Raw genomic sequence first — 14,257 nt, 5'->3', positions numbered from 1 at the left:
GAAACCCATGTCCAGGAACTAAGACTCTACCAGTCATCCCAGGGGTCATTTGTCTTGGGGGGATGGATTTATGCCAACCAAATGATGCACAAATGCCGACCTTGCAAGGGAACACTGTACAAAGCTGAATACCATTGTTTTAACTTATTCTGGAGATGGATGCAATAGAAATACAATTTCAAAGCTGATTACTTATCTACAAGTTCAAGAGTCACCGCCTCACATTAGCAAGGCACTAAATTCATTTATAGAACAGTCTTTCAGGAGCTTATAATTAGAGTATAGGAAAATAGATGGGGTTTTTTGTTGTTGTTTTTTTGTTTTGTATTTTTCCGAAGTTGGAAATGGGGAGGCAGTCAGGCAGACTCCCGCATGCGCCTGACCGGGATCCACCCGGCTCGCCCACCAGGGGGCGATGCTCTGCCCATCTTGCGGTGTTGCTCTGCCGCAATCAGAGCCATTCTAGCGCCTGAGGCAGAGGTCACAGAGCCATCCTCAGTGCCCAGGCAAACTTTGCTCCAATGGGGCCTCGGCCACTGGAGGGGAAGAGAGAGACAGAGAGGAAGGAGAGGGGGAGGGGTGGAGAAGCAGATGGGCACTTCTCCTGTGTGCCCTGTCCGGGAATCGAACCCGGGACTCCTGCACGCCAGGCTGACGCTCTACCACTGAGCCAACCGGCCAGGGCCAATAGATGGTTTTCAGGCTATGGAAACATCAGGTGAACCTTTTCATCCCACAGACGAGTAATTCCAACAGTATGATAAAATTCTTTTATCTTCTGTTGGTCTGCACTGGGTAAACACTACAAGTTCTTACTCTTCACTTCATTTTATTTTATTTACACTAAAAACAAGCAAAAAAAGAAAAGTCCTGTGAATCTACAATTTGTTATCCAACAATATCTTTTTTTCCTTTTTATTAAATTTATTAGGGTGACACTGGTTAACAAAATTAACAAAATTTCACTTCTTTTAAATGCCCGCTGCAGCCTGACCTGTGGTGGCGCAGTGGATAAAGCGTCGACTTGAAATGCTGTGGTCACCAGTTCAAAACCCTGGGCTTACCCGGTCAAGGCACATATGGGAGTTGATGCTTCCTGCTCCTCCCCCCTTCTCTCTCTCTCTCCTCTAAAATGAATACATAAATAAAAATAATTTTTTTTAAAAAATGCCCGCTGCAGAGAAACTTTTTGTTCCATCAGCACTTCAGGGAGTCATATTACAGTAAGATTGACTAGATTATAGATTTTCCATGCGATTCCTGAGGATAGTCTTTAACTTGATTGAACCTGGATGTCTCCCAGAGCTTTTGCTACTTCACACAGTATCTCTCTCAGTGATTACCTGCTGTGGACAAGACATCGATCTCCATTTCCGTGGTTCTTAAACTTGAGCACAGGAACTACTGGGAAAATTTGTTTAAAAGTGCACATTTTCAAGTTTGACCCCACAGATTGAGATTCAGTAGATCTGAGGATTGGGCTCTGAGACATATGTTCTTAGTTCTTACCCACAGTTAGGGAAACATCATTGTGTATGTGAATTCTTAGCAGTTTCTATCCCGAGGGCCACCGTATTACTAAAGGCTATTTTACTCTACATACTACTAATAAAACAGATTTAGTTTGTAAACTTTGGAAAGTTTAAGTATCCCTAACCAATTTTTAAAAGAATCCAAATTTTTACAGTTAATTCTTGCTTTTATTTTCTTTGTCAGAATGCTCTGGGGAAGCTGTGGTCATGTTGGCCATGCAGAAAGCAAGCTCGCTTTGTTCCAGAATGTCTTGAACATTCACTTCTCCTTATTTACTGCTCCAATTTAAAACTTCCTCATCTCTCATCTGGACAGTCGCAGATTTCTTCAGACTCTCACCCCCTCCCCCTCCCTGGGTGTCAGTAGCTGGTGGAGGTGATGACAGCCAGTGTAAGATTGGGGGTAGAGGAAATAATATGGTCACAGGCCTCTTAGAGAATTCATTGTGACAGGATCGAAGGTGGATTAGATGTCATCCTTGACATCTTCATTTGTTTCACACTCCAGTTCTAATTCATCTCCCACTATGTCCTGCCGATTCAAGCTGTAAAATAATTCTTCAATCCAGTCAGTTCTCCCCATATTCGATCCCAACAGCCTGATCCAGACCATCATCATCTCTCGCCTGAACTAACGGTCTAATGAGACTATACAATAGCTGTTTAGTCTACTGATTTCTATCCTGTACCCTACAATGCTTTCTCTAGGGAGGGAGAGTAGTTAAAGAAGAAGAAAAGCTAGTATTAGAGAGAAATATTAAATTTGGAAAATAGGGAAATTTCCCTTTATTTTTGTAATATAGAATATAATACTTGAACTAACAGAAGCAATAGAAAAGGTCTCGATTTCCCAGGACGTGCTCCCATCTGTCACCCTTGTCATGGCGGGGATCGTGTTCTAGCAGGCACTTGCAGGGCCCTGTCTCTGCATGTGCTGCTTTCCTCTCCTAGATGCTGCCTTCCTTGTCACATCTCTTGAGGACCTTATTATTCAATAGAATGTGAAGATACAGTGATGAACAAGATTAAACAGGTCCCTTTCCTAATAGAGCTTACAATTAAACGGGGTAGGGGGATGCGTTACCAAATAAAAACCCATACAGTAGTTCAATGGTCATTGGGGAAAGTGTTAAGAAAAGTGCTGTAAGTGGACAGCAAAGGGAGACCTTACCTAATCCTGGAAGGTCAGGGTAGTTCCACCTGAGGAAATGACTTTGCAGCTGGAACCTGAAGAATTGGTAGAAATTAACTAGAAAATTAGGGAGCTGGGAAAAGGTGTTTGTTTTGGTTCGGGGGAATACCTTGTCTTAGTGTCTGAGGCGAGGAGGAAAAAATCAAGAAATTCAAAGGTCTGTGTATTTGGGGGTGAGTGAACCAGAGGGAGAGCCAGCAACTAGGATATAGGAGAGGTAGGCAAGGTCTTACAGTGACAGTGATGTATTTGCACTTTATCCAGAGAGCAATGGGAAGTTACTGAGGGGTTTTAAGGGTAGTGGTGAGGCGTGTGGTTACATACTTAGATTAATATTCGAAAACGGTGACTTTGGCTGTTTGTGGATACAGAATAGGAATCAGTAGACTAAACAGGTATCATATAGTCTCATTAGACTGTTAGTTCAGGAAAGAGATGACGGTGGTCTGGACCAGGCTGTTAGGATCGAACATGGAGAGAACTGACTGGATTGAAGAATTATTTTATAGCTTGAATCAGTAGGACATAGTGGGAGATGGATTAGAACTGGAGTGTGAAACAAATGGAGATGCTTAGGATGACTCCTCAATTTCTGGATTGCATTGGATATGGATAATAGTCATTTATACTGAGGAGGAACCGGTTTGGAGAGAAAGGGCAAAACTGCTTTCAAAGTTCTTTCTTTGCAAATTCTCGTTCTTTATTTTACTCCCACCTCTACAAGATTCTGCTCAAAACTGCCCTCCTGTGAAATCACTCTAAGGGTCTTTTGGCCCCTATCTCCTGTGGGTTAGTAAATTAGGTGTGATAAAGTCTTCCCTTAGTACTGACTCTCTATTCTATGATTGTGTGCATGCTAATTTCTCTCACCAGACTTGATTTCTTTGTCAGGGACTTCCAAATAACAATCTTATTTGTCTGATATTTGTGGAATGTGGATAAATATGTCTTCCAAGTGTTTTTTACTGAGTTACGTATTTTAAAGAGTCCTTCATCTTAAATCCAGGTAATGCTGGAATAATTTACTGCGAAATTTCCCCCAGCCTTTTGTATTCTAATGTGGATTGTTAAACTCTGCGAAGGATATAAGGTGTACAGTATTTTCCAGTATTGTTTAGTTCTCCCTCCTCCAGCACCAGCTGTTGTTGTGTGAACATCTGGTGTTACTAGTGTTGAGGGTAGGAGGTGCGGATAGGAGCATTCTGTGGGAGACGCTGATCAGGGTGTGTTCCCGTCACTGAGCAGGCACCTAGTGTAGATTACACGAAAAGCAAAGCTGACAGCCGAGGAAGAGCATCTCTGGATGTCGTTTGGAAGCTCATTTTGTCTATAGTTGCTGTAGAGCTATTTCCCCCCACCCCCCAAAATCAAAACAGACATCAAAGAGATGAGAATTTACTGTCTATTGTTTGTTCCTGTCAGGCTAAAAAAGCTAGGTGACATTAGGGGACAAATTTTGTTCTGTTTCTTTGTCACTAAGCTGGGAAGAGCTGAACAAAAAATTCTTGGTCCTTTTATTTATTAACTCCCAACATCAAAACAGTGCCTTTCTTATATACCACCTGGGTTCATAAAATAAACAGAGTTATATTAGTAACTTTCTTTTTGTAAAGAAATAAATGTTCGGTATTTTTCTAAGGCTGTTTATACTTTGTTTCCGAGAGTTGGCTGTAGTGAGGCAGAGCCTAGGTTTCAGGAAAATAAAGACAGGATAGACGAAATGGGGAAGACACTGTTCTGGTTTTCTGTTGTTGTTTTTTGTAGAGTGTATGAATTTATTTTAGAGGGGAATTTTTTTTTTCTCAAAAGTTTGAGTGCTCAAGACTGTTTTTAGAATGGAACTTAGTGGAAAGTTTTACCAGGAACTCCCTGACTCAAACAGGAAATATATTTGTTTTTAAACTTAGATTTTATTTTGTAATGCCAGATGGCATAATTGTGTTACATTTGTTAACAGACTCGGACTGCTGGTATCTTTCTTTTTTTTTTTTTTTTTTTTTTTGTATTTTTCTGAAGCTGGAAACGGGGAGAGACAGTCTGACAGACTCCCGCATGCACCTGACCGGGATCCACCCGGCACGCCCACCAGGGACGAAGCTCTGCCCATCAGGGGGCGATGCTCTGCCCCTCCAGGGCATCGCTCTGCCATGACCAGAGCCACTCTAGCGCCTGGGGCAGCGGCCAAGGAGCCATCCCCAGCGCCCAGGCCATCTTTGCTCCAATGGAGCCTTGGCTGCGGGAGGGGAAGAGAGAGACAGAGAGGAAGGAGGGGGGGGGGGTGGAGAAGCAAATGGGCGCTTCTCCTGTGTGCCCTGGCCGGGAATCGAACCCGGGACTCCTGCACGCCAGGCCGACGCTCTACCACTGAGCCAACCGGCCAGGGCCTGGTATCTTTCTTATAGTCACGTGGAGTGGATAGATGCCTTTGCTCTCTACCCTTTATTTGGCTATCGAGTCAACAAGGAGAATAATTTTTGGAGTGATACAAAATATGGTGTACATTAGTAGGGTAAAAAATGTCATAACCATATCTGTGTCTTTTCTCCCACATCTTAATATGTTTTCGTTCACCTGTTCCACCTTTTATTATTGCAGATGTTTATTTCTTGGAATGGCAAGGAAAACTTGATCATCTTTAGTCCAGCTCTCAAAGAAGTTATCAGCTTCTGTCACCAGTTTAATATTCCCTCGGCTGTCAGGGTCCATCTTTAGAACTAAACCGTTGAGGTCACCATAAAGAGCAGATAAAAATCTGAATAAAGGTTACTTTTCCATTTATTTTAAGAAATGACTGGGGAAAGGATAAATAGCTGTTGAGTACTTTTAGCAGCAGTGATAGGGACTGTATGCGTGAGATGTAGTAATTTTTTAGCAACGAAAACAGCTGCAGTATCTGATACTTCTTCCTTAGTATCAACCCAGTCATGTCTGTGCTTTACATAACCTTTATATACAAAAATGATGCTATAAACTTGTCTAGAGCTGGTAATTTGCTGTCGCTTATTCTGTTGAAAAAAGTCACCTCTCAGGATTCATTTTTTTGTATGCTTTACTCTGCACTTGAGCTCCTAATAAACATTTGTTGTCCAGGAAAATAATTGTAACTGTGTAAACTCCCATGTTTGTTTCAGGTCGGTCTTCTCTGTTTCCCTTTGAAGATGCCTTCCTGGATGACAGTCATGGCGATCAGTCCTTGTCGTCGGGCTTAAGTTCTCCCACGCGCTGTCAGAACGGTGAACGAGTCGAACGCTACTCTAGAAAGGTGTTTGTTGGAGGCCTTCCTCCTGATATCGATGAAGGTACGGTGCATTCATTAATGACTTGATAAAGGCCAGGTCTTCCCTTCGTGTCGTCTGACCCTGCCTCTCTAAGGCAGCTGTAGGACATTCAAATCTTAGCAGGAGATGAGAATATTCAATAGATGGAGCAGTGGTAGATTATTTACTTCGAGTCTACTGTTTATATGTGTTTATACATAGCAGTTTCACAGCAGAATCCTATTTCCCAGTTATTAATTTTGGGATAAACTATAAAGTAATAATGAGAGCTAACTTTTATGAAACTTCTGATAAGCCCATTATTGTGCTAGGTGCTTCACATCAAAGTATCTCATTTAATCACCATAGGTATCCTTATTAGAAGGCGCATCTTGCCAGCTCCATTTTATAGATGAGGAAGCTGAGAATCAGAAACAGTTTGTCCAGGGCTATGTAGCAATGGTACATTTGGAACTCAAAATCAGTCTGATTCTAGAGCTTTTGCTCATGGCCATCACACCACACCATCTCATATTTAATATAGATACTTGTTAATGATGAACCCCCTTTGCCTTTAAAAGAATGAAGACTAGTTAGAAATTTTCTTAATAAATTTTTGAGCTATTACCAGTCCCAAAGTAGGTTTTTCTCTTATGCTTAAAGCCAATTAGCACATCATTGGTTGTCAATAAATATTTGTTGAATGGATAAATGAAACAAAATTTGTGACAGTTAACTTAAAGGAAAAAAACAACAGCTGTAGTTCTAGGTATTGGATCTGCTATAAAATAGTGTTTTTAATAAAACCCGTTTTGCCAGCAGCTATGACATTTCTCTGATTTATCATAAATTTTTTTTTTTTGGTGATGAGAGAATAGTCTAAAAATAGTTTTATTTTAGTCTTTTGAAACATTTCCTTTATAGGATGTGTAGTAGGTATGTATGAAAGAAACCATTGGCTTTTAACTTTTTCTTATCACCAAATAGAATTACCTACTTATTTTCCTTACTCCTCACCAAAAGAATCATAACTATTTCTAAAATGTTACCTATTAATATCCTTAGATTAATAATAATAATAATCTAAGATAAATAATCTTAGAGATTTTAGAGATTATTTTATACCAGTGAAAACATTTTAATTTTTTTTTTACAGAGACAGAGAGAGAATCAGAGAGAGGGATAGACAGGGACAGACAGACAGGAATGGAGAGATGAGAAGCTTCAATCATTAGTTTTTCATTGCGCGTTGCGACACCTTAGTTGTTCATTGATTGCTTTCTCATATGTGCCTTGACCATGGGCCTTCAGCAGACGGAGTAACCCTTTGCTCAAGCCAGCGACTTGGGTCCAAGCTGGTGAGCTTTTGCTCACACCAGATGAGCCTGTGCTCAAGCTGGTGACCTTGGGATCTCGAACCTGGGTTCTCTGCATCCCAGTCCGACACTCTATCCACTGCGCCACTGCCTGGTCAAGCTGAAAACATATTTTAAATATTCTATGTACTTTTGCCTTTTTTCTAAAAACAAAGAACATTCCTATTTTTAGAATCTTTCTTTTGGCCCTGGTCGGTTGACTTAGTGGTTTAGTGTAGGCCATCTTGTGGATGTCCCGGGTTCGATTCCCAGTCAGGGCACACAAGAGAAGTGCCATCTGCTTCTCCACCCCCCCTACCTCTCTCTCTTCCCCTCACGCTGCCATGGCTCTATTATACCGAGTTGGCTCCAGGCGCTGAGGATGGCTCCATGGCTTCCACCTCAGGTGCTAAAAAATGGATCTGGTTGCAAGGAAGCAAGGGCCCCAGATAGGCAGAGCATCAACCCCTAGTGGGCTTGCCAGGTGGATACTGGTCAGGATGCATGTGAGAGTCTATCTCTGCCTCCCCTCCTCTCCCTGAATTAAAAAAAAAAAAAAGAATCTCTTTTTTACTTGACAGGGAGGTCACCTTAGCTAGTGTCAGATTTTTTTTTCTTCCTGATCCTTTATATCAAGTGTATTGGCAGTGAAGGGCAATGAATTACGTCTAGTTAGAAACACATTCTGCATGGGTGAAAGTGAATAACCAACTGTACCCCCTCAAACGACTGGTATTTTACTTGATAGGTTTGCCTTCTGTAAAAATGCTTTATAAAATTGCTCTCAAACCATTTTATATTAAAAGGCATGTTGTATGCTATTCTGTTTGCAATGGTTTTTTTCTCTCTTGCTAAGATTCCTTCTCTGTTTTGTAGATGAGATCACTGCCAGCTTTCGCAGGTTTGGACCCCTCGTTGTAGACTGGCCTCACAAAGCTGAAAGCAAGTCGTATTTTCCTCCTAAAGGTAAAGTACTTACAATGTCTCCACTGCCTGCCTGTTGGACAGCTAGCACGCTAGTTCAGTAAAAGGCAGTCTTTAAACTCTTGATATAGCTGTTTATTCCCCCCCCCATTAAGAAAACATTTAACAGATCATCTTTTTGTGTCTTACTGTTTCTACTTAGAGACTATTCTCCCAGGAGCACACTGATTATTTCATGGCGTCTATTTTATTGACAATGAGATCCTGTGAGTCTGTTGTGAATGAGCCTCGAGCTAACTTTTTTTTTTTTTTCATTTTTCTGAAGCTGGAAACAGGGAGAGACAGTTAGACTCCCGCATGTGCCCGACCAGGGGGCGGGATCCACCCGGCACGCCCACCAGGGGCAACGCTCTGCCCACCAGGGGGCGATGCTCTGCCCATCCTGGGCGTCGCCATGTTGCGACCAGAGCCACTCTAGCACCTGGGGCAGAGGCCACAGAGCCATCCCCAGCGCCCGGGCCATCCTTGCTCCAATGGAGCCTTGGCTGCGGGAGGGGAAGAGAGAGACAGAGAGGGAAAGCGCGGCGGAGGGGTGGAGAAGCAAATGGCCGCTTCTCCTGTGTGCCCTGGCCGGGAATCGAACCCGGGTCCTCCGCACGCTAGGCCGACGCTCTACCGCTGAGCCAACCGGCCAGGGCGAGCTAACTTTTAATTATTTGAGAGAAAGGATTTAGGGTTTTGAGAAATGTCAGTGATGGGAAAGGAAAAGATAAAATATTTAGAGTCTTGTTTTTTGGGTTGTTTTTTTTTTTTTGTATTTCATAGCCCAGTAGTTTTATAAATCTTATAAATCCTAAACTTGGAAAACCTAGTGACTGAAGAATGACATTATATGAAATTACCTTTGTCATGTCTGTCTCTTATGCAGCTTAGTCTGTTGATGGGATAGAGAGCAAATTAGGAAAGGGCTCTTTACATAACCTTGCTTCCCTTTTTGGTAGGCTTTTTTATTATTACTAATGAGAGCATAAAAAGATATCACTTTGTTCCTAGCTTGCCACTTCCGTAGAATCTAAGGGATCTTTTCTGGAGATATTAACTCTGCATATGTATCTAGATTTATATGGAGGAGCATTTGGGTTCAAGAGGAAGTTTTCTTCTTATGTTCTCTAGTTATGTTTCAAGGATGCCTTTCATCTTAAGGAATTGTTTTTTGGTATGTGTTATTGTATAACCTCACCCACCCCTAGAAGATGGAATCAAAATACTTGTCCTTCCTCTGCCTTTTACAGGAATCAAATGAGAGCTTAACCTAGGAAAGGCAAGAGGCTTCCTTTTGTGTTTGGTTTCCTTGTGGCCTGTACTTCTCCCCACTCTCTCTGTAGCCTATGAAAACGTTATTCAGGACAGAAGGCTGTTTGTTTGCTTCTAACATACTTCTGTTCATTCTCTCCCAAGAATTTTTTTTTTTTTTGTATTTTTCTGAAGCTGGAAACGGGGAGGCAGTCAGACAGACTCCCGCATGCACCTGACCGGGATCCACCCGGCACGCCCACCAGGGGGCGATGCTCTGCCCATCCAGGGTGCGATGCTCTGCCCATCCAGGGCGTTGCTCTGTTGCTACCAGAGCCACTCTAGCACCATGGAGCCATCCCCAGCGCCCAGGCCATCTTTTGCTCCTATGGAGCCTTGGCTGCGGGAGGGGAAGAGAGAGACAGAGAGGAAGGAGAGGGGGAGGGGCAGAGAAGCAGATGGGCTCCTCTCCTGTGTGCCCTGGCCGAGAATCGAACCCATCTCCCAAGAATTTTTTTTTTTTTTCATTTTTCTGAAGCTGGAAACAGGGAGAGACAGTCAGACAGACTCCCGCATGCGCCCAACCGGGATCCACCCGGCACGCCCACCAGGGGCGACGCTCTGCCCACCAGGGGGCGATGCTCTGCCCATCCTGGGCGTCGCCATGTTGCCATGGCGACTCTAGCGCCTGAGGCAGAGGCCACAGAGCCATCCCCAGCGCCCGGGCCATCTTTGCTCCAATGGAGCCTCGGCTGCGGGAGGGGAAGAGAGAGACAGAGAGGAAAGCGCGGCAGAGGGGTGGAGAAGCAAATGGGCGCTTCTCCTGTGTGCCCTGGCCGGGAATCGAACCGGGGTCCTCCACACGCTAGGCCGATGCTCTACCGCTGAGCCAACCGGCCAGGGCCCAAGAATTTTTAAAGTTAAAAAATTAAGTGTTGCCTGACCTGCAGTGACACAGTGGATAAAAGTGTTGACCTGAAATGCTGAAGTCACCAGTTCGAAGCCCTGGGCTTGCCCTGTCAAGGCATATATGGGAAACAACAACAAGTTGATGCTTCCTGCTCCTCCTCCACCCTCTCTCTTTCTCCTCTCTCTAAAATAAATAAATAATTTTTTTAAAATTTTTATTTATTTTTAGAGAGGAGAGAGAGGGAGAGAGAGAGAGAGAGAGAGAAGGGGGGAGGAGCTGAAAGCATCAACTCCCATATGCGCCTTGACCAGGCAAGCCCAGGGTTTCGAACCGGTGACCTCAGCATTTCCAGGTCGACACTTCCTCCACTGCGCCACCACAGGTCAGGCTATAAAAATTTTTTTAAATTAAGTGTTATATTAACAAGAAAAGATAAAAATCATCATGCTGATTATATCAGTGAAGGAGTATGTTCACCACTTTCTGGTGCATGTATGACACTATGTAAAGATGTGTTTAAAATGTATTTTTGACCCTAGCCAGTTGGCTCAGTGGTAGGGCGTCAGCCCGGCGTGTGGAAGTTCTGGGTTCAATTCCCAACCAGGGCACACAGGAGAAGCACCCATCTGCTTCTCTACCCCTCCCCCTCTCCTTTGTCTCTGTCTCTCTCTTCCCCTCCCCCAGCCAAGGCTCCCTTGGAGCAAAGCTGGCCCAGGTGCTGCAGATGGCTCCTTGGCCTCTGCCTCAGGCACTAAAATGACTCAGGTTTCAACAATGCCCCAGATGGGCAGAGCATCACCCCCTAGTGGGCATGCCCGGTGGATCCCGGTCAGGTGCATGCAGGAGTCTGTCTCTCTGCCTCCCTGCTTCTCACTTCAGAAAAATAGAGAAACAAAAACAAAAACAAAAACCATATTTTTAAGAGTAATTACCTACCTATATAGTTTTATTAACCAATGTCCCCCCAATAAATTCGGCTAACAACAATAAAAAACCATAGTCAAGACAGTGCCAGCTCCTGACTGAATAGTGAGCTGCGTGCTGGCCCCGGGGGAGCCCTGGACAGCTTACCCAGGCCTTGGCAGCGGGCCTCTGTCTGGAGAAGAGAGATTCTGGAAAAAGTTGTCTCTGAAATAAATTTTTATTAGTGTGAAAAAAAAGAGTGCTAATAATTTTTTGAATCAGAGTAGTGTTATTTCAGTGAATGAATGAGTTCACCCCACTGTACTGCATATAATATACACTGTAAAGTCACATGTATAAAAAGATATTCCTAAGAGTACTGATTGCACATGTGAATCTTGACAGTGTTATTTCCTTCTTTTTATTTATTCATTGACTTTAGAGAGGGAGAGAGAGAAACATTGATTTTGTTGTTCCACTTATTTATATTTATGTTAATGACCTTATTTAACAATCCAGTTGATGATGGAAATTTAAGTTGCTTTCAGTTGTTTTCACTCATGGATGATGCTTCAGTGAATATCCTGATGCCTTCATCTTTTTATTCTTTTCATATAAAAATGACCTCTTAGGGAGAATTTTCAGAAGTCAGGCATATGTTATACATAGTGCCATGCTACCCTTAAAGTTCATACACATTTATATTCCCACTAATAGTACCCGCTTTATGAAAATCAGGTTTATTGAGGGTCTGGGGATATGGCCTGTTTCAGTCTTTGCCAATCTGATGGTTAAAATACAATCGTTTGGGGACACTTTTTTTTCTTTATTGGCTATTTGAATTTATTTTACGTTTTCCCATTGCCATCTCATTTCTATCTGGAATTTATAATGGAGTAAGCACAAGAAAGGATCCAGCTTTATTTTTCCAGTTAGCATGCTAGTCATCCCAACAGTCCTTTATTGACTCATTCATTTTTGCCTCATTGGTTTAAATCAGAATTCAGTTTTGATCTGAAGGTCACCTCTTCTATTTCTGAATGGAATGTGCAAGTTTCTCTGGACCTGCTCTGTCCAGTACCCTAGCCACTAGCCACGTGGAGCTAATGATTACTTGAAATGTGACTAATTTAAATCAAAATATGCTATCAGTGAGAAATATATACTGATTTCTTAAAAATGTTAAAAGTTCTCACTAATTTTGTTTACATGTTAAAATAATAACTTTTGAAATATTGGATTAAATAGAATATATTAAAATTCTTACCTGTTTTTTTTTACATTTTTAAATGTAAATATTGGAAAATTTTCAGTTATCTATGTGAATAATATTTCTATTGAATTGCACTCCTTCAGAACAGGGATCAGCAAACTACCTGCTTTTGCAATGGCCTGCATGTTAAAGATGGTTTTTATTTATTTTTAAAATTTTTTAAATTCATTTTGAGAGAGAGAGAGAGATAGAAAGAGAGAGAGAGAAGGGGGAGGAGAGGAGCAGGAAGCATCAACTTCCGTATGTGCCTTGACCAGGCAGTCTGAAATCCCAGGGTTTCAGACCAGCGACCTCAGCGTTCCAGGTCAACGCTTTATCCACTGGGCCACCACAGGTCAAGCAGCTTTTGTATTTTTAAGGACCATAAAAATACACACAAAGAAGAATATGTAACAGAGACTCTATATGGTCCTCAAATCCCTTTGCAGAAAGTCTGGTGCTCCAATTCTAATCTAAAATAGCCCAGAGAATTGCTCAATTAGCTTCTGAGACATCCAGTGACAAAGAATGCAGTTTGTTTCAAAGGAAGTCTATATATTTTCAGCCCTAGCTAATTATTAAATTTTGTTTTTCTCTGGAGTCAAATGCTTCCCTGTAATCTTTATCCATTGGTCATTTGTGTCCTATAGAGTAAAACAGAATGAGTCATCATTATGACATGTATCTCATGATACTTAAGACTATCAGATTGTTAAGTCTTCTCTTTTCCAAGTTAAATATTTTCACTTCTCTTGGTCATACCTTACACCTAATGGTTTCTGGGCCACCATGCTTCTTGTCAACCTTTTCTATGTATATGTCACTTTTAAAATATCCTACTTAAATTTATTACCGAAAATTGAAGGAAGAACATTTGGATTGGTCTGAGCAGTATAGAGTTTCACAGCACTATAAACTCAATGGTTTTTGGTACGACGCCTATATAATGGTGTAATAATAATAGAATTGTAGAGCATTCGAACTGGTGCCCTTATTTTACAGCTGAGGTAAATTTGAAGATTGACCAGTGATAGCCAAGCCAAGAAGAAAATCTGGCTCTCCTGATTCTGGTCCTCAGAGAGCAGGTTGTATTTCTGGGGATTGGGGTCAAGGAGAAGAAATAATTATTATACCGTTGGTTCCTGTTGTGTTTTGCTCTTAGCTAACGTTTGAAGGTTGACCTATTTGGGAAAGACCTAAAGAAATCTGGTGTTATTCCAAAATTGAAGTTAACTTTGAAAGCCCATGCCCATTGCTTTGAATGCTGGGGACCTCACAGTAGTTCACCCCAGATGATTCTGTGCCTTCTTAATAATGCTCCCTTGTGCTTTTTCTACTTTAACTTAAATTCCTTAGGTTTTAATTCAGGCTTGTTCCTTCTTGGTAATGCCCCTTTTTCCGGTTGTACTTTTCTTTAGGTCATCTTAGGTAGGCTTTCAGGTACAGTCTGTTTGGCTGTACATTTTAGGCTTATGTATAAGTAGAGAGGAAAACATGAACCATCCACTGCAGTTTCTTTGGCCTCTTTCTTAGAAATTGTATGTCTAATAAACAGAATTATTCATTCATCCATTACGTTTGCCTGCTCAGAGGTAGAGTAGGGTTTTTAAAACCATGACCATTACAATGAACTCTAGAG

General features: G+C 42.1%; 1 protein-coding gene across 10 annotated transcripts in view; it reads left to right on the top strand.

Moving 5' to 3' along the window:
• CPEB3 (cytoplasmic polyadenylation element binding protein 3) overlaps positions 1-14,257 on the top strand; it is a 219,865-nt gene that overhangs the window by 127,478 nt on the left and 78,130 nt on the right. For all 10 annotated transcript variants that reach the window (XM_066239887.1, XM_066239886.1, XM_066239885.1 and 7 more), the window contains 2 exons: positions 5,856-6,023; positions 8,213-8,302. In XM_066239887.1, the coding sequence (XP_066095984.1) occupies positions 5,856-6,023; positions 8,213-8,302 (258 nt within the window). The remainder of the gene's footprint in view (positions 1-5,855; positions 6,024-8,212; positions 8,303-14,257) is intronic.

The sequence above is a fragment of the Saccopteryx bilineata genome, chromosome 7 (assembly GCF_036850765.1).
Source record: "Saccopteryx bilineata isolate mSacBil1 chromosome 7, mSacBil1_pri_phased_curated, whole genome shotgun sequence".
In the NCBI taxonomy this organism is placed as follows: Eukaryota; Metazoa; Chordata; class Mammalia; order Chiroptera; family Emballonuridae; genus Saccopteryx; species Saccopteryx bilineata.
This window is presented reverse-complemented; position numbering and strand designations above follow the sequence as displayed.